Below are 21,415 nucleotides of genomic sequence, written 5' to 3'. Positions count from 1 at the left end.
TCAACTTTTGTCTCGAAAACATAATCAATCATTGGTTTTCATTTGCAGAGTCACCTTAGGTAATCTGAATGAGTTCCTCAGCACCTCCTGCATCACCAACTTAAGCTTTTTGGGAAGCCAAGAAGATGGAATGCCTGACAGTAAGTGTCTCTAACCATTGGCTTTGGTAGACTGTCAATCCTTCTGTAAAACTTGAATCTTGTTTTGATGTTTGTTTCAAATGTAGTCATGTTAAAGTTCAGATGTCCACTAACTTTTTCTCTACTTATTTAGAACTAGTTGTAACCCGCGGGGTTTGCCCCGTTTAACTTCTTAATTTTCAAGATTATCTCGTTCGCATGGCTCAATCACGTCCTGGTTGAAGTTTGTTCGCTACGCTCACTCACCTTTAGGCTGGAGCTCGTTCGCTACGCTCACTCACCTTTAGGTTGGAGCTCGTTCGCTACGCTCACTCACCTTTAGGTTGGAGCTCGTTCGCTACGCTCACTTGCCTTCAGGTTAGCTCGTTCGCTACGCTAACTCGCCTCCAGGTTGAAGTTCGTTCGCTACGCTCACTCACCTTTTGGTTGCAAATTAGCTGTTGTCATAAATGTAAAAGAAATAATAGTGCTGCACCCTGTTGGTAATCCTTGTAACTTTAATGCTATTGAACATCATAGAACAGAACCAACTTGTTTAATTGAAACAGCTGTTAAGATTCAATAATTCCATTTCTCATAAGGTTAACATGGGAAACTCTAGAGCCACTGGGGCGGAGCCCGAAAGGATTTTTGAAATAAGAATATGTCTATATGTTAATCGGGAATGTGAGCTATCATCATGCCAAATTTCAGCCCAATCCGACCAGTATTTTTCGCGTTCACTTGTCACAAACATACATCCAAACTTTCTCATTTATAATATTAGTAGGATGAATTTGAAAGTGTGTGTTTTACACATTGTATATGATACCTCAGGCCAATCAATAGTTTACAACAAATAGTTCCATTCGGTTAAGATAGTTTTAAATTTAATAAGAAATCAAATCAAATAAATAAAATTTAACAGTAAAATACCACTGCCGCAGCAAACCTGCAGACTAAGTGAATTTCCATTTGTTCATATGTGAAATTTTCGGGAAAAAAATATTTCTGATTTTCGGGACAGGATTACATTTGATTCGGGAATTTTTCGGGACGGGATTTCATCCGGTTGTCGGCGATTTTGCCGCTTTGCGAGTGACGATGATGCAGCTATCGCGAGAGATGTTCACGATAGTTCCGTGAACGCAAAAGGCGGAGTCATACCGACGATCACGCCGTGACCGGAGTCATTTTGACGATCGCACTGTGACCGCGAGTACAAGTTTCTATATCTGAAAATTTTTACCCATTTTTTTTATAGATCATTGCCACTTATGGTAAAAGTTCATTTTTTTGTCTTTTTTGGTAACTGCAATACTCAAGACTTTCTTTTTATGCACAGGGAAAAATCCCGTCCCGTTCCGAACTAAAAATTCAATCCTGTCCATCACTACATTTAACAGATATGGTGGTGAGCAATAAATTTATTTGGTCCAAACTGATAAGCTGAAAAAATGTTGCACTTGTAACTGTATAGGCTACTCACGTTTTTTTACTAATAAAAAAATTAGTCATAAATTAAACAGCAATATTTTATATCTTTATATAATCTCACCTAAAATTAATTAAGTAAGATATCTAGTGTTTGACAGGACTTAATCCGCAAGTAGAGCAATATCTAGAACAACACATGATGAGGACTCTGACTCAGAAGACTTCGCTACTCAAACGTCCAGTGTCTCGGCCGAGAAACCTACGACGCCGTATGTCTGTCAAAGGAGCAATCAAGAAAACCAGGTCCATCATCAATGTTGAGCGTAAGTAATGCTTTAAGTCATAATACATTTTAAAATTCCATACCGGTACTATAGCCGACCTGGAAAGCAGAAAAAATCGGGAATAATTGTACATGAACTTTGAGGACCAGAAAAAACTGTGATTGGTGCGTGAATTTAGTAAAGAACCAGGAAATTTAAATGATTTAATAATCGCCAAAAAATCCGCCTGAAATCATTTTTTTTCCTTTTTTCGTAGTTAAAAATTGTGATTGCAGGAAACTATCACAAATAATAGACGTTGCTGCAATTGCAAGAATTATCACGGGTGTTGCGGAGTTAACAGGAAATCATCGCAGAATTTGCCGCAGTCGCAGGAAATCATCATGAATTTTGCTGTGATTGCAAGATGATATCAGATTTGGCTGCGATTGCAAAAAATTTTCAAAGGGGTTGAAATCATTACAGGTGTTGTTACTATTGCGGTATATTATCTCTGGTTTTTTCTCTAAAAAAGTGACTCTGGTTTTTATGAAAATACCCTGAACAAAAAAAGTAAATACATATTCTTTTTTACAATTTAAAACCAAACTTGAAACACCTATAATTTAAGCTATTCACAGGCTAACTAGAGATAAAAAGTCAAATTTGTGTAGCGGACTATGGTATGGACGAACGTCGCCCGTCTGTTGTTGGGTGCGTCCCTCTAATGGTGGAGCCACCCCCTAGTCCTCACTGGCCCCATGTACCTCGTAGTCCTTCTCCTGAGGACATCACTCCACTATGGAAGGTCAACCAGACACCACGAATGAGGTAGGCCAATATTGGTCATCAGCTCAACTGTTAGTTACTTTGACCAAAACATCTTTCCTTTATTTTTTGTCCTTTTTTATTTATTATGTCTGGGTAGAAAAATATTAAGAATTTTACCATTTATTTTATTAAAGACCAAAGATATATTTACATACTTACTTACTTACTTACTTACTTACTTACTGGAGTGGCCACTGGTACCTTAAGAGGTACTTGGCCTCGCCCACACACTGCCTCCAGATTGATGTCTCTGTCTTTGGTGTCATTTTCACTCCTTCCCAGTCTTCTTACATCTTTTTGTACTTGCTCCTTCCATCTAAGTTTGGGACGGCCTCGTGGTCTCCTGCCTTCGGGGTTTCTATCAAGTACATTTCTCGTAGTGGAGTCTTCCTCTCTTCTCGAAATATGACCAAACCATCTCAATCTTCTGCTCTTGACTTCCGCTATGATGTCAGGGTCTTTATAGCGCTCTCTAATCTCGATGTTGTGTCTCATTCTCCATATTCCATCTTCGAGCGTCGGGCCATATATTTTCCTGAGAACCTTGTTTTCAAATGTTATAATTTTCTTTTCTGTTTTTTTGCTCATTGCCCATGTTTCTGAGCCATACAGTAAAACTGGTCTTATTATTGTTTTATAAATACGTAATTTGGTGTTGTGGGATAATAATTTTGAGCTTAACAATCTATTGCATGCATGGAGGGACCTGTTAGTCGAATTTAACCTATTTATTACTTCCAATTCTTCATTATTGTTGTCTGATAATAGGACTCCTAGATACTGAAAACTATTTACTTTCTGAAAAGAGTGGCTCTCTATCTGTAAGATATCATCATCATCTTCATCATTTTCTTCTCTACCATCCCATCTTCCGCACTTCATGAATTTTGTTTTACTGTCATTAATTTGTAAGCCAAATTTTCCTGTATTTACATAGCGATGTTATATCTTATGTGTGTTATATATGATTCTTTTTGGCGCTAAAACTAAAAGTTGTCTCTTCCCGGTTTTTCTGCAGTATGATGAAAATGTAATTATACCGTCTAAGTATTTATGAACTGTACTGTATTACTTAACCTTTTGAACTACAACTATTTATTTCTCAATGATTTAATTATGCCTAGTTTTATAATGTTTTACCCGTAGAGAGCGAGCTGGTATAGTGGCAGAGCGCAGAACTTCAGTACATAAGGTCCTGGTTTTATATACCTTCAAATCAACAATTGATTTTATTCAAGTGATAATGCCGCAACCCCTAGGTCTAGCCTGAAGTAATGTGAAAAAAACTAAACCGGGTACGTGCTTAGCGTCCTAAGAGAAAAAAATTGGTTTTACCCTCAATTTATACTGTCCAAATATTTGATTCTTTAAAACAACATTTTGTTAGACAGGCACACACTTAGTGTGGACAGTTAAAAATTAGCAAAATTAATAAATTAACACTAATACCGAAACCCCAGTCTGACAGGCACACGGGAATTTTCACAAACGCATGTTTTCAACACTGTTCACTTGGGAGATTCCATTCCCCCAATTCCTTCCCCCCTTTTCCTCCCCTACCAATTGATATATCGTTTGTTCATTTTGCATGGGTGCCGTGACCCTGGCAGGTTGTCTGTTCATAACATGGCAGTCTCAGAAGCCCAGCTTTAGTGTATTTTAAAGCGCGGTCTCACAGGTCGAAGGTTTCGGTTTGTGTGTTTCTAAGCGGGGTCCATTATTTTTCAAATGGGGTCTCACAGACCGGGGGTTTCGGTTAACGTCAGCCTAGATAGGGTTTCGGTATTAGTGTTAAAGAGTAACCAATAAGGAATCAACCCATCCCAACTTACACCTGTGCTGTCCACTGTTTATTTCATTAAGCTCTGCCATAGACAGAGCATCTTGAGTTGCACATCTGATCCAACATCCAACCAAGATGGAATTCAAACCCTAAATTTACCTTGTTGCCTTCCAGCCAGAATGACAATGCTGAAGATTGCTCGGCCGCTGATCTGGCCTAACGATCTACCGCACTACCGATTCTGATCAACCCAAAGCCCCAAACATAGTTCTGATCTTGACTCCTAGGTTGCAGCATGTGCCAGGTGTAGCTTAAAGCCAGGTGTTAAATTATTTTCACATCAGTTTTTTTTTTATTTGTAGTTGAAATTTCTGTTTTGTAATTCTTGGATTCAATAATCATGGAGCTCAAAGCATTTAAGAAGTTTAAATGTCAGTGGTTTGGTTTGTAGTAGGATAAAAATACATGCTTGTAATCGTTTTAATGTTTGAACAGCAAATTTGTTGTAGGATCCCAACAATCCTGCTTGTGAAGCCTGTGCCAAGGTTGGTTTTGTGAGCTTTGAAATATTCAATGTGCACAAATAGAGTTTTTTGTTAAACGTTTATTTCGTCTGGAATTGTTAGAATAGTAATTTGGCTTCAAAATTTTAAAAAGTCTTTGGCAACACTTAACATACTGTAGATAGTACATTACAACACATCTAACAAAATGACCTTTTTCATGTATATTCTTCATCTATTTTAATAAGTTTTTTAAACTCACTAGAATAGGAATAATACACACATAATGTAGCAAACTACAACATAACTATGTCTAACAAATAGTACCATTTTATAACTTTTTTATTTATTGTATTTTTATGTTTGATTTTAATCATTTCATTTTTGTGTTTTGTTATTTACATTTTTTACTTTGAAAACACACATTCGAATAAAATTAATAAATGTACATTTTTGTAAAAATACAGAAGGGGTGATTATTCACTAACTCTTATATGAAATAGACCCCATAAGGGTGGGTGTTTTGTCGGTTATAACTTACGCATTGCTTTGTTTTCTTTATGCCTATCTCAACAGAAAAGGCGGCAGAAGAAAGTAAGTCTCTTCAAATTATGAATTTAGCCGTAAAAATATTTTAAATCATTGATCATAGTTACAGTTATGTTATTCTAGGTAAATATACAAAGTTTTAAGTATTAAAATTATACAATTTTAAGTTATACGGTTGTTTAGTTTAAATGATGTTTTCTATTTTGCAGCGACTAGGTGCACGTTTATAACGGTTTCATTTTATTGTTAAGGTTCTTTATTATTTATATTAGTATCTTGTTTACGTTAGCTGACTATTTCCCATGAGTTGAAAAATCATTAAACTTGTTTATTTATTGTATTGTAAGCATCTATTACACTTTTCTTGGATAGCAAGCACTGCTTAGCCAACCCTAAATCATGCAAAGGAGAATCATAAATCTTACTAAATATTTTTTTAACTTGTAGGCCTGTAACAGAGAGATAATTTAAGGTAGGTAGTCTCTGGATTACCAATATATGATGTGGTTTCTGAAACCTGTATTATCACTAATCCTATGGTTGAAGTGTTTGGTTTACATTCATGGAACCATCTGTAGGCATCAAACTTGTTTGCGAGGTAGTGATTAGTTTGTGGTTGGTTGCAGGCTGAACTCGGAGACGCAGTATGCTGACACGGAGGTGGAGGAGTTGTTGACGATGTTGCGAGAGTCTGAACATCTGGAGGAGCAGGGAGACATTCTGCAGTATCTGGTGGACACTCAGGGGCTAAACTACGACACAGGTGAGGCAAAATGTGGCATTTGCCTGTGTAATATCCTGCTATCAACTGGTTCAATCCGCCGTAGTTTAGTGCTCTAAGGACGGGATCATTCACTTCATTAATATTTTAATATGTAAACTGATATAATAGCAATATTCTTGCCCTTAAGGCTTGAGTGGAAGGTTATCACTTCATTTTTATTTCATATCTAAATTTATAGCATTTGTTAATAAATTAGATCATCAAAATGGCTGTGATATAGATGTGGATTGGCTAAGTAGTTAATTAAATTAATAATATCTTCAAACTTGAAATGTAGCATGCACAAGTAGTCTTAGAATATAATTGAGCCTCAAATCGATCCTCATGGGCACAGAAACGCTACAATATTTGTATTTTTAAATTTAATTGTAAGAATAGATTACTTACGTGAATAGCTCATTGAATCGTGAGTTTTACTTCAGTACATGTTTCGACACATTGTCATCATGAGCTGAGTACTTGTGAAGTTTTTATTCACAAGTACTCAGCTGATGATGACAATGTGTCGAAACATGTACTGAAGTGAAACTCACGATTCAATGTAGGGATGGACGGGTCCCGAAATTTCGGGAATTTTTCGGGAAAAAAATATTCCCGATTATCGGGACGGGATTACATTTGACTCGGGAATTTTTCGGGACGGGATTTGGTCCGATCGTCGGCGATTTTTCCGCTTCGCGAGTGCCGATAACGCCGTTATTGCGAGCGATAGGTCCGCGAACGCAAGAGACGAAGTCGTTTCGACGATAACGCCGTGACCGCGATTATTGGACCGACGATCGCACCGTGACCGCGAGTCATAACGACGATCGGGCTGTGACCGCGGAGTCATACCGACAGTCACGCCGTGACCACGGAGTCATAACGACGATCGCGCCGTGACCGCGAAGTCCTACCGACGATCGCGCTGTGACCACGAGTCATACCGACGATCACGCCGTGACCGCGAGTCATACCGACGATCGCGCCGTGACCGCGAGTCATACCGACGATCGCGCTGTGACCACGAGTCATACCGACGATCACGCCGTGACCCCGAGTCATACCGACGATCGCGCCGTGACCGTGGAGTCCTACCGACGATCGCGCCTTGACCGCGAGTCATACCGACGATCGCGCTGTGACCACGAGTCATACCGACGATCACGCCGTGACCCCGAGTCATACCGACGATCGCGCCGTGACCGTGGAGTCCTACCGACGATCGCGCCTTGACCGCGGAGTCCTACCGACGATCGCGCCGTGACCGCGGAGTCCTACCGACGATGGCGCCTTGACCGCGAGTCATACCGACGACCGCGCCGTGACCGCGGAGTCCAACCGACGATCGCGCCGTTGCCGCAGAGTCCTACCGACGATCGCGCCTTGACCGCGAGTCATACCGACGATCGCGCCGTGACCGTGGAGTCCTACCGACGATCGCGCCTTGACCGCGGAGTCCTACCGACGATCGCGCCGTGACCGCGAGTCATGACGACGATCGCGCCGTGACCGTGAGTCATACAGACGATCACCCCGTGACCCGCGAGTCACAAGTTTCTATAGGTACCTGTAAATTGTTACCCATTTTTTGGTTTTTATAGATCAGTGCCACAAATGGTAAAAATTGATTTCGTATGTCTTTTTTGGTAACTGCAATACAGTACAGTTCGTGCGTTTCTTGGTGAAGCCTGGAGGGTGGGTGGTTAGAGTGGCTCTAAACCGGTTTTGTATGGGCTTCAACCCTACCCCCAGGCTTCATCAGGAAACGCACGAACTCTACTTTCTTTTTATGAACAGAAAAAAATCCCGTCCCGTCCCGAAAATCGGGAAGGAAATAAAAATCCCGTCCCGTCCCGTCCCGAACTAAAAATTCAATCCCGTCCATCCCTAATTCAATGAGCTATTGATGTAAGTAATCTATTCTTACAATAATATCTACAGCTCAGGGGCTTAACAATGAATTTAAATTTCAGTTATCAGCGAGGTATTTCTAAGAGTGTATTATAAGTACTCGTAGTTTATGTATTGTATTAATTAATTGCTATATAAAATGTTGAGAGAAATCTAGCCCCTCCAGTCGATTAATTTGGCAATCTGTCAACTTTATGGAGTGCGGTGATGGTACTTTTTTTGTGTTTAAATTGCTATTACCATGAGTAATCAATCAAAAGGTCGCCGGTTCGTTCCTGAGAAAAGTCAGTAGCTTTTTGATGGTTCGAAACTGGACCCAGCTGTTCCTGATCATTGGGCTTAAAATAAATGATCCTGGCTAATGAAACCGCTGATCTTTGTCAATAACAAAGCTACACAGGTCATCACACACCATTCTACACTCATCCTTCACTCATATTTGGGTTAAAATACTCGCCTAGATGGTTTCCCCATCTCAATGATTAATAATTGACATTGTTGTAAGGAAGCAGTATAAATTCTAGTTTTTCAAAATCAATGTAAAGACAATCTTTTTTAGCGCAATGGTAAAATAGAATCTAGGTCCAGAAACAAGTCTGCTCGGGATTGAAGCAGCACAGCTTCAGATTTGAAGGGAAGAATAATTATAACTATTCACTGACTCAGACAATTATCTTTAGTATGTACATGATACATTTAATTTAATCAACATCAGTCTCGAAGATAGGAGATCACACTTTGGAGTATGGTCCTGACTAAAGAATATCATTAAAAACAATAATAAGCTATATAGCTGAATAAGCTATCATTAAATTCAATATTCATATTTTCTTTCAACTAAGGTGTCAGCACTGTAGTAAATCAATCAGTTCCCATGCTTGTGCTGTCACTTAAAGTTTGCGGCTTGCAAGACAAAGGTAAGTACATTTGCTTATCATAAGTACTGACGTACCTTTTGTCTTGCAAGCTTTTAATTTATCAATATAATTAATTCTGTACTGTACCTGCTTCCCATTTCTTTGCTGGATACGTTTCACACAGGCTCAGTGTCAATGTGGCCAGGCAAACACAAAGTTAACAAAAGGCCGCCAACTGAAAAAATTAAAAATACCGATGCTATGTTAACTTGTAGGTATGATGGAGGAAGGCAAGGCAGTGACAGTGAAGGATCTACTGAAGGTGTTGTATGAGAAGGCTTGTCAGCAGAAGTTGTGGGGACTGGTGCGTCACACAGCAGGCATGTTGGGCAAACGGGTCGAGGATCTGGCCAAAGCTGTCACTGATCTGCTCGTCAGGCAGAAACAGGTAAAAACTTAAAAGACATTGAATTAGACTACCCAGATACAAGATAGTCAGTTTCAGTAAGATAAGCCAAATAATATTTGTAGGTAGTAGCCTACAGTTATTGTTGAAAATAAATATAAAAAAAACCATTAGCATAAATGAAGCTGTTTTGTGGATTTAAAAAATTATTGTAAAAAGTGTTTTGTTATCTCATGAAACTCCTGTGATTTAAAACCTTATGGTAATGTGTTTGTTAATCAATTGTTTCAAATTTTGTTTGTAAAAATTTGGGGGTTTAACCCTAACTCAACTTAGCCTACTTAAAATCGGTTAAAACGAGGCCACTCATCTTAAAAACATTATATGCTATTGCTATGGCCTAGAATAGGCCTATTTAGAAATTAATTTGTTGCCTCCTTGCCTTAGTTTAATTCCCTAATTATCCTAGAGCTTAGCCAAAATGCCATCTTGAGTGTTACAGACTGACAGAAATAGAGATAAGACTCGTTTCTGCTTCTTTTATGTATAAAACATAAAGATAACCTAAAATATATAGTTCTGAGCAGACAAAACTGTAATTTTATTTATATAGATGTTAGTTGGTCCTGGCTGAAGAAACATCTGTTCATAGTCAATAACACAGCTATACAACATAGCAATATCACTCTAATCTACACTCACCTTTCATTAATTTTTTGGTAAAATATGCTCAACAGTGTCCCATTTTAATTAGTAATTTATTGTGATTAGTAAAATAATGTGTTGTACAGCTCTGCCATAATTCTTATGTGGCTTCTGGATTGTATCCACAACTTGGTGAAACTGCTAACATCACAATAACATGATTAGTTTAAACAAGTGATGTAACCACACCACAACTGTGTGTTTTCAGGTTACAGTTGGAATGCCACCAAACAATGAACACACTGATGATTAGTGATTAGTTTATACAAGTGATGTAACCACACCACAACTGTGTGTTTTCAGGTTACAGTTGGAATGCCACCAAACAATGAACACACCATCACTGCTCCTCTGCCTGAGAATGAGTTACGACAGTTGATACATCAGGCATACGGGGACGATGAGAGCACAGCTATGTTGACCCAGGTAGGGGGGTAGGTGTGTGTTGATCTTGTGTTTTCTCTCCTTCCATATTAAACTGTTTGTTGTGCTGTTCTCAAATTAAAAGAGCACAAACTACTTGGCAAAAGTGTTTGAAGAGATTATGATTACTACTTTATAAGATATCAGGAATTCCTAATCATTATTTAAGAAATGTAGGTTTCTAACAAGAATTAAATTATACATTAAAAGTTTATACACACAGTAACGCCTCTTAATCTAAATCAACATCTGATAACAAGGCACGTTTGATAATATAGCATTGGTCTAAGGCCTAGGTTTATTACACAGGCTTAACCCTTTTCGTTTTCTGTTTTTAAGCCACTTATAGTGCACATACCCACTATCCATTTCAAGCTAGATATGATATGACATCAAATTTACCCTGTTGTACTCACAGATACGCTAGGCTACTTATAGTGCCTCCTGGTGTTTTGTCGTCAGGTGTGATGAGATCATCTTTTGTTTTATTATTGAACAACTGTCCTCAGTAGGTATAGATGTTTCTGGAAACTCGTTTTACAAAGTATCTCATAACTTATTTATTTAGTTTATTTCAGTTGTTGTTATCGTAACTGGTTTTATACAGATCCATATGGTGACAACACTCTAATATGTAAACTTTACACTCAAATATGTATTTGGTCTATACTTATGTGTGTTTTTATAATTTCAGGAACTTCTTGTATATCTTGCCATGTTTATTCGCACAGAACCTCAGTTATTCCTGGAAATGTTACGACTTAGAGTTGGTCTTATCATTCAGGTAAGTCGTCCTAAAGTAGCTTTACATAAACATTATTATTGTTTGTTGAATTGAATAGTTACACCAGTTTATTTATTTATTGGAGGACCTAGAAATCTGTTTACACACTTTGGATGATTAATCCTCCTCCCAATAAGTATTGCAATCTAGCCTTCATATAGCTAGAGTGCTTCTTCAGATTATTGACATAATGCACGTACAATCCAGGTACATCTCTTCGTCATGCCAGAAAAAGGGTGAACTACATATTACTCAAAGTATAGATTACTACACCTCATCAAAGAGAACCACAGCGCCATTTAAAGCCCAATGAGCAAAAAGAATTTGAGATTACCAAACTCCTATCCTAAGTATATTTTTATTTTAATTAAAAAAGTTGGGAGTGTGTAAGTTTTTTACATATTTAATTTATGTTTGATAACTCTAATGTTTGATAACTCCATTCATTACAACTAACGTATGATGCAGGTAATGGCCACAGAGCTATCTCGTACACTCATCTGTTCTGGCGAGGAAGCCTCAGAACACCTTCTCAATCTTTCTCCGTTTGAGATGAAGAATTTGCTGCACCACATCATGAGTGGGAAAGAGTTTGCCATTAGCAGTGGTCAGTTTTCCATTTGTAATCATAAAGTAAAAAAGTTATTTGAATATTTTGAAAATGTAAATGTAGTTAGTTTCTTCTGGTGTACAATATTTATTTACAGTAGACTCCCTCTTATTCCGACTCCTCGGGACCGAGGCCAGTCCAGATAACGGTTGTTCCGGTCAAACTGATGTCCCCAAAAACTCGTTATTAAAACGGACCGTTTAAATGCATACCTTGACTTAAATTAAGGAGAGCATTGTATTTAGACACATGATCGCTGGTCTCAAATCATTCTCACGAGAACATTGTTTCAGTATCGCTCACTTCCTGCTGATCTAGTACGGTTAAACTGTTGTGCTGATAAAAATTGTCCGGTTAAAGAGATGTCATTTCTGCCGAGTGTAGTCCGGATAATAGGGAGTCTACTGTACTGGGTACGCCAATTTCAGTTCTAGAATTGGATTTCTGAGGGCTTAGAAATTTCTATATAAACTAAAATAACAGAGTTTTCTGTGATTTATTTTGGTGTAAAAGTCATTTTTTGCTATTTTGTTTTCTTTGATTCCTGAATATGAACAAAATAAACGTAAAAACTTAGGACCTAGATATTATGCCCATTGGAGCAGAGAGCCGGTGGTGTAATGCCCATGGGAAGAAGGAGACTGAAGAGTTTTGCCTATGGGAATAGCCAGATAGAGGAGACAGGTGAGCAAATTTATTGGACAAAGTGCAGTTTATGTCCATGGGAATAATGAGCCAAAGGCGTTATGCCCAATGAGTGATATTAAGGCCTTCAGTCTGCACTTTAAAAACTCAGCCTAAACATGTCTACTTCTCTGTTTCAGTTGGAGGAGGAAACTTTTCTGTAATCAGTTGCAAGTCTGGAAAAGTGAGCAAGGTGGGACTGACTCATCCCTACATTTCTGTTATTTTATCAGTTTTAGCGAATTTCCCTATAGGGAAGTAGCTATTACCGTAGGTGGCACGGTAAGACCTAGACCCGGGACCGATTTACTTTTTCATTTTGATGTCCCCAGAGGCCAAAAACACTATTCGTTCAAATTTTTATATATGTATATATATATATATAGACATATATATATATATATATATATATATATATACGTCCGTGAACGCGATAACTTGAGTAATTTTTGTCCGATTTTGATGAAATTTGGTTTAAAGGTGTAAAGCGGGATAAACTTGAATGAGTTCGCGAACCAGCACGATCGGACCATGGGAACGGGGCTTTACGGGGGGTTTTATGGGGTAAAAATTGGTTTTTCTCACTTTTGACCCTCAAAACACAAATTTTCCCAATTTCTCTTTAGACCTTTTTAAAGAGCTTAAAAAAACAAATAATTTAGTATATAAAAGTATTTTTGTTCGAATATTAGTAACGGAGAATATTAAAAAAATTGTAAATTTAAAATTCCCATGTTATTCTTATGGAGAAAATTGTCAAATGTTGTAGTTTGCTTGTTTATGAATATATTTTGATCAAACTTGGCAAATTTATTTATTTTGTACTAAGCTATCAATATTTTACTCAAAAACACACTTTATTAGTTTCCTTGTAGCAGCAAACCTAGGTACTCGTTAAACCTAATGTTATTAAAATATATTTAACTGAAAATCAATTCAGACAAATGGAAATTCGCTTAGTCGGCAGGTTTGCTGCGGCGGGGGTATTTTTGTATAGAATCCTCATGATACAATTTACCCTTGGTTTTAGTGAATTTCCCAAATAGGGAATAAGCTTTTACTATTGGTCTCATGTTAAGACCTAGACCTGGGACCAATTTACTTTTCGTTTTGATATCCCCCAGATGCCAAAAATGTAACCTTTCTAAAATATATTTATATATGCATGCGTCCGTCAGCACGATGACTCGGGTTAAAACAATCTGATTTTGATAAAATTAAGTAAAAACGTGTAAACCTATTGGGTGGTTGGGTGAAAATTGGTTCTCCCAATTTTTTCACTTCAAAATATAAGATTTCAAAGTTAACTTCCAGATCATTTTGTTGAGCTAAAAAAAAAACACACAAATAATTTAGTATATTGAAGCGCCATTGTACATCTAATTGGTTGTGGAAAAATCCCAGAAAACTATCAATTTAGAATTTCCATTTTAATCTTATGAAAAATATTTAATTGATTGTAGTCTACTTGTTTATTGATGATATATTATATTGTGATTAAATTTGGTAAATTTTGTAAATTTATTTATTTTATAATGACCTTAATTGTAGCAGCAAACCCTAAGTACTCACTAAACATAGTGTTTTTAAATGGGGAATAAAAAAACAGTCAGGCAAACAGAAATTTTCTTTGTCTGCAGGTTTGCTGGGTCGGGGTTATTTTTGTATGTGTGACTCTTAACATTAAGTCTTCATTGGCTTCATTATCTTCTTTTGTAAGGTTAAAGAAGGCTACATAATGCTAATAATAATTAATAAGGAATGAATATAAGTTAAAGTTACAATTATTGTTATGTAAACCTGTGGTCCAACCTAAGATAGACCTCGGAAGTCTGGCTAGATACTCAATATCTTAGGGAAATTTTGTGTTTGTCTTGCAACATTCTTTCTCAAGTATTTTCCCTAATGTCTGTGTTTGTTGAACTCTGATCAACTGTTGAGGTTTGTTCCCACCTCAAGACTATGTCAGAATTCAGATCCAAAAAAATTTCTGAATCTTCTGTTTTACTTATCTTTATTACTTACTTAGTGATGGAAACTATATTTCTTTAAAGGCACGTTTACACGAGCCTAGTAGAGCAGGCAGGTTACATGCCATTATGTATTTACCTGAAGCAAGTAACCTGCCTGCCAACTAACATCAGGGAGTTCTTACTTTTACTTTTCTTAACTCAATATATCTCTTCTGACGTTTCCTGTATGTCTTGTGTTCCGTAGAAGAGTCAGATAGGAGGCATGCTGGGTCTGGACTGTGGCGACGGAGGGGAAGAGGTGGAGGGGGACAGACAAGGTCAGTGGCTACGGAGACGGAGATTGGACGGAGCTCTCAACAGAGTTCCCCGAGACTTCTACCCTCGGGTCTGGAGTATACTTGAAAAGGTGTGTGATTGTGAGATTAATATCTCCAGTTTCTTCTTACGTAAGGAAAAAACAAAATACCCAGTAAATTTTGTAAACCTAAACAATAAAAAAAACGCTTACAACTTTTTGTTTTTACTTTTTTGAGGTTAGAAAACTGTAACCTAACTTAATTAATGAGAACATCACTTATGAAATCATCATGTTAAAAAAGCCGTACATACAAACCTTAAAGTATATTTTAAGAGTTTAAGGAAAGAAAGTAGGCCTACAGTAAAGTAAACTGGAACTAAATTATAAATCAAATTTGATAAGGGAAATCCTTATAAATATGATTTTAAGGACAGATAATATAAAATGTAGTTCAACAAACAACCAAAGTAAAAACACTCACTTGGATGTTTTTAGTTTATTCGTAATATTTTACGAAATAGTGGGGTCGTATAGCTGCATATAGTGGCAGAATATTTCAGTTCTGGCAGAGAGGCTGCAATTTTAGGTGGTTATAGTATACAAGTTTCTGAACCTAAAACCGCCCAGACCCCAATTTTTAAGGACCTCGGTCGTCCGTAATGACGTCATCAAAATGGCGGCCGTAAGAGGATGCTGGGTCCCCATGAATTGGCTATAACGACCGAATGCCTGAACCGATTTTCATGAAATTTGGCACACAAGTGCTTGAATACATTATCTCGGCCTGGGTTGAAAATGGTCAAGTTTCATCAAGTCATTTCAAAATGGCGGCTGTTCAAAACTAAAAAAAATTATGAGGAAAACAATTGTGGATTGTTTTATACAGGGTGAGTTTTAAAAGAGTTCCCCCCCTACTTTTTTATACATTTCTTAAGATATCAACTTTGAACCATGTCAGATCATTGTAGAGTAGCAAGTACTTCATTTTGACTGGGTTTACATTTTTGGCCGCCATCTTGGATCCGCCATTTTGGATACCGTAGGCTACAAAGTTATTTTTTCAAATGTAAAGATAGGGTTGTGACCCACCGTTTCAAACAAAACCTTTACGCTGAATACGATGCTGCAATCCGTTTAAAAAAATGTTGATCCATTCTAAAGTTATGAGAACTTTTTATAACTTTATTTTTAGTCCATTATAACATTGTGTATTTACAAACTAAGGCCATAATCTCAAAATAGTGCTAGATAAAGATAAGTGGACACCACCATTCATTGTTGACCTATTTTCACTCGGTTATGACGGATGTATTTTTTTCAGCCGCCATCTTGGATCCGCTATTTTGAAATGTGATAAATTATTTTAAATATGAAGGTGGTGTTGTGACCCATCATTTTGAACTACTTTTTTATGTTGAATTCAATGCCGCATTCCGTTGTTCATTGTCATGTTTGGTTTTTGAAATATTGACATTTTAAATCAAAATAATTGTTATATTTTATCAAGAAAGCTTGATAACAAAAAACGGATAAAATAAAAACTAGTCGAAATGAAGTAATCGCTACTCTACAATTATCTGACGTGGTTCGGAGTTGATATCTTAAGAAATGTATAAAAAAGTAGGGGGGAACACATTTAAAACTCATCCTGTATAAAACAATTCACAATTATTTTCCTCATAATTTTTTTAGTTTTGAATGGCCGCCATTTTGAAATGACTTGATGAAACTTGACCATTTTCAACCCAGGCCGACATAATGTATTCAAGCACTTTTGTGCCAAATTTCATAAAAATCGGTTCAGGCATTCGGTCGTTATAGCCAATTCATGGGGACCCAGCATCCTCTTACGGCCGCCATTTTGATGACGTCATTACGGACGACCGAGGTCCTTAAAAATTGGGGTCTGGGCGGTTTTAGGTTCAGAAACTTGTATACTATAACTACCTAAAGTTGCAGCCTCTCGGCCAGAACTGAAATATTTTCCTGCTACCCAACCCGACTAAAAACAACTATAACGTGAGAGTTTATGTTTTTCTCATGTAGCCTAGTATACATTGTTAATCTTTTCTTTGTTAGAGTTTTCTTCTGAACCAGAGCAGTACACTTTTGGGAATATTTAAAGATCGTAGAATAATACAAGTTGTTGTTGTTGTAGTGTGAAGGCTTGGCTATTGAAGGGCGTCTTTTACCACAGAATCTTACTCAGGAGGTAAGTGTTTTAGAAAGATAATCTATACTGTACTTAACAGTAAGGACTTTTTCTGTTTCATCCCTTTCCCAGCCGTCCTCTAACTGATTTTTACGATTGAGGTGTCATTTTAAAGCTTATGATCTAGCGCAACTGTGAATGGTAATTGAAACATAATTTCCTTTAGGGCTTCGCCCCTGTCACATTCAATGTATTTCTAGAGTCCATTTTCAAAGATCCAGTTATGCTGGCCAACTATCTTTACAGCTTAAATGTGAAGTGCAATTCAACAGTTGTTCCTTCAGTTTAATGTTTAACCATATTCAGATTGCAAACAGTTCACAAAAATATATTTTGAATAGACAACTTTTTTGACAACTACTTTGCCCTGATTAAGGTAGGTAAATCACTCTTTATGGATCTAAAATCAACAAATGCATTGTAAATTAGTAGTTTTATTCACCTAATGACTATTCTAAACAAAGATATTCTTGAAAATGTAAATGAGGATCAACTCGATTAATTTTACCTCAGAAACAACCTTTGGACCTTAATTAAACTGTGCAATTTGTGTACTGGTCCCCTCTTACAGTTTATTTAACTATCTTATCTAGATATGTAAAATACTAGGATATTTATTTTTCCTGCAGTTACCTAACAATGTACATGTTCTCTCACTGATTTGAGAAAGCAAGGTGGCCAATTCGCTCATCAGTGAGACAATGTTAACATTGTCTCACTCCAGATTTGCAACGTGAACGCACGAAATAGTGAGCGCGTAACATGCAGACAAGGTTGTATGTGCGCGAAATACGTTGGCAGCACTAGCTGTAAATCAGCTGGTCAGCTTTGTATTTGTCACTTCACATTAAATGTTGTATTAAAAGTCACTTCTGTGTAAAAATATGTTACGTTTCTTCACCAATGTATTTGTTTTATGGTAACTGTAGGAAAAATATAATGTGCAACTCGAGTGCAAAGTACAATTGCCTCACTCGAGAAACCATTCCTAAGTAAGGATTTCTCTCGAGTGACTTAATTGCTTACTTTGCCTACTAGTTGCACAAATAACTATTATTGAAATAAATGATGATATTTTCCATGTATTAATTTAATTTCAATCTCGAGTACGAACCTGTAAGTTGCCTTTAGTAAATCTGTTGACAGTAACATTGTTCACACATGGTTTAGGCTTTAAAGAAAATATATCTGTATTAGGTCTTCCAAGTGTTGCCTAGATTATGTTTCTTTGTTTTGACTTTTTTATATTCCTTATTATATAATCCAAGTAAATTCACTTACCACAAAAATAGTTTACATGTGAATAAGTTAGTTAAATAATTTAGAATATTGTATCGAGGAACATTGGATATATAATTATAGATTATGCAATCTTTTGTTAACATTTAAAACGTTTTCTATAAAGACTATAACTTTTGCACTAAACATTATTGTTGTTTGCTATATTATTGGTTCTCCACAGAATCCATTGGAACTGATAGTAACCTACAACTGTAAAATCATAAACACCCACTTTTTAGCTTACTGGTATTTTTTGTGAGCTTCATTAATTTTTAATTCACCATATGTCACCAATTATACCCTCCAACCAACCAATGACCATAATATTTTTAACTCATTTTTGACATGACAAATCCAATCAACTATGCAAAATACTGTGCTTGTGAGGAATACTCACACTTTTGGGTATTTACCCATTCATTGGCTACTCTAACTTGTATTCTGCATTCAAGATAAAAGCTTATTATGGCTATTGCATTTTATGTAAATAATTTAAAGTACAATCGATTACATCCTAATTAGTTTGGTTACTTAACCTTGCCAAACATTATAATATTATATATGATTTCAGACATCATTACTTTTTGTCAACAGATGACGTCAGGAGAGCTCAAGTTTGCTCTGGCTGTAGAGACAGTGCTGAACACCATCCCTCAGCCGGAGTATCGTCAGCTGGTCGTGGAAGCTCTCATGGTTCTCACCTTAGTCACTGAACACAACGTAGTCAAGCACCTGGGAGGAGTCATCGCAGTAGAGAACCTGGTCCACAAGGCCAACCAGATCTTCCTGCAGGATCAGGTCAGCTCTTGTCTCGACTGCTATTACTTGTGTAATGCTTGGGGAGCTAGATTTACTAATGTTCTATAGTTTTTCAGTACTTCTCTCATATTTTTGTATCCTAGAGAAAGTTTTCTCACAAAACTGTAAAGTGTACGTACAGGATGTCATTCGTCCAACTGATGACTGATTCTTTTGAAAATAACATTTATGTCACCCGTTTTGATGTCAAATGGTTTGTTTTAACATATATCATCTACAGCTTCACTTATTCAGTTTACCAAACTTGATTCTCAAGGTCAGTTATCAATAATGTTTCAGCCAAAGGTTCATGTGCCATTACCAGTAATTAAAAGAAAAAAAAGTTTCTTTCTTTTGTTAGCTTTTTTTAGTTCGTCAAGTATACATAGATTAACAAGGCAAAGAACAAAATAATATGCACACAGATATGAATTTAAAGTTTTGGTTGGATTTCAAATTAATACACTACACTTTTGCAATTATTTTGGCAGAATTGAAAAATGTTAATTTTGATTTAGCATCACTTGAGATTGTTATGAGAAACGTCTCCAACGTCAGTTACTACTAGACTCGGTCATATCACTTTTTTGTCAGATGGAGGTTGATGGTGATGCCACGCTGTGCTGCGCAAAACCAAAAGAAGCTCGGGAGACGACGTCAACGGGAGGCCTGCTGTGTGGAGGCGCAGCCTACATCTGTCAACACTTCTATGACAGCGCTCCTAGTGGCAGCTTTGGAACTATGACTTACATCATGAGAGCAGCTGCCACCATTCTAGACTGTCTGCCCAAAGAAGGCGAGATAGAATGCAATGTCTCGTGAAGCTTTCTAGCCGGTAGTGACGTTAGGGGTCTAGGAAATGAAGGGCAAACTAGGTACTAAATTGCATACTGTGAGCGATGTTATGTTTAAACTGCCACACCACTTTCAACAATCTTAATTGTTTCCCAAGTATACTATACAATTTAGTCTGTAAGATTTTAAATTTTTACCTCAATGTTAAAATACCAAACAATACAGTGCAACTTGGATAATTCGAACACCAAGGGACCAGTAAAATATTTCAAACTATCCAACAATTTGAATAAGATATCAAGTATATAGTAAATTTGGCTTCCTTTAATATCACTGCTATTAGTCAGGAATTGATAGCTTTGATTTGAGTTGATTTTACAAGCGTTAACAATGTCAAGTGCCCTAACTAGATGACATTAGCTCTTACACTATGTTTAGATGTTCACTGTCACTAATCTGTGCTTTGCAAAAAGGATTGGTCACTAGTAAGCTGGCAGGAATGCAACTAATTTCTTGTTTTCATTTCTTTTTTAGCGAATTTCCTATTTGGAATAAGCTAATTTTACTTTACTGTAGATAAAATAAGGTAAGTACTGTTCAAAGTACCGTAGTAGTTTACCCTATTCACAAAGTGCCATATGATGATAGAGTCGATGTATTTTTTCGCCATACTACTGTGAAATGACCTGTTTTCGTTGCATGTTATCACCTGCAAAAATCTATCATTACATTGTTAACTACGGCAAAAGAATGTTTACCATGCAAAAGTAATGTTTACTATCATTTTTTAATTTTGCCGACGTAAACAAACAAATATTTTTTATTGTTTTATCAACTTTTTTAATTTTTTACAACTTGAGTTTGAAGTATTAACTTTAAATTGAAGGCATAACCTAAAAAATGCTATGAGTTTTGTAATGAAGAAAATAATTATTCTTTGTAGTGTAGCAAAAATTAATGTTCAAAACACGAGTGAAAGTGGGTCTATACATATTCTCGACCTTTTAAAGTGCTCGGTAAATCTTGCACTTCAAACATGATCTCAAATATGTAATGACTCACTTTCTACTCTTGTCATGAAATATACTATTACATCACGGATGTTTTTAAATTTTACATGTTAGAAGTTGAAGAGAGTTTTACCAATGCTTGTTTAATGAACACAAAGTTTAAATAATAGCTGTACCTGTGATTATTAAAAAAAGTTTGTATACTCATTTTACCAAATAAATATAGAGTTTACATATTAGTATATTCTTAATTAATATCCTTTTATGCTAATGTATTTGCCCAATGCAAACACGCATCTTACAGTAGGCCTACTGTTGATTTACGATGCCACATGAGTTGTTAAAACATTTATACATAACTAAATTACATTATTTATAATTGCTAAAGAGAAGGTTTGTAGAAAATCTGTGCTGTAA

General features: G+C 36.6%; 1 protein-coding gene across 4 annotated transcripts in view; it reads left to right on the top strand.

Annotated features, from left to right (window-relative positions):
* Positions 1-21,218, top strand: part of LOC128989641 (probable phosphorylase b kinase regulatory subunit alpha) — a 37,820-nt gene extending 16,602 nt beyond the window's left edge. For 3 of the 4 annotated variants that reach the window (XM_054411595.1, XM_054411597.1, XM_054411596.1), the window contains exons 14-27: positions 49-140; positions 1,715-1,879; positions 2,494-2,650; positions 5,513-5,530; positions 6,112-6,248; positions 9,295-9,467; positions 10,434-10,556; positions 11,248-11,337; positions 11,806-11,944; positions 12,772-12,824; positions 14,849-15,010; positions 17,061-17,114; positions 18,990-19,193; positions 19,788-21,218. In XM_054411595.1, the coding sequence (XP_054267570.1) occupies positions 49-140; positions 1,715-1,879; positions 2,494-2,650; positions 5,513-5,530; positions 6,112-6,248; positions 9,295-9,467; positions 10,434-10,556; positions 11,248-11,337; positions 11,806-11,944; positions 12,772-12,824; positions 14,849-15,010; positions 17,061-17,114; positions 18,990-19,193; positions 19,788-20,015 (1,795 nt within the window). In that variant the 3' untranslated portion in view covers positions 20,016-21,218. The remainder of the gene's footprint in view (positions 1-48; positions 141-1,714; positions 1,880-2,493; positions 2,651-5,512; positions 5,531-6,111; positions 6,249-9,294; positions 9,468-10,433; positions 10,557-11,247; positions 11,338-11,805; positions 11,945-12,771; positions 12,825-14,848; positions 15,011-17,060; positions 17,115-18,989; positions 19,194-19,787) is intronic. The other variant, XM_054411598.1, reaches the window with a different exon arrangement.
* Positions 21,219-21,415: the final 197 nt, after the last annotated feature.

The sequence above is a fragment of the Macrosteles quadrilineatus genome, unplaced genomic scaffold (genome assembly GCF_028750875.1).
Source record: "Macrosteles quadrilineatus isolate MER2022 unplaced genomic scaffold, UCM_ALF_1.0 Scaffold_3__2_contigs__length_128488019, whole genome shotgun sequence".
Taxonomy (NCBI): Eukaryota; Metazoa; Arthropoda; class Insecta; order Hemiptera; family Cicadellidae; genus Macrosteles; species Macrosteles quadrilineatus.
The sequence above is the reverse complement of the archived record's forward strand: the minus strand, read 5'-3'. Positions and strand labels throughout refer to the sequence as shown.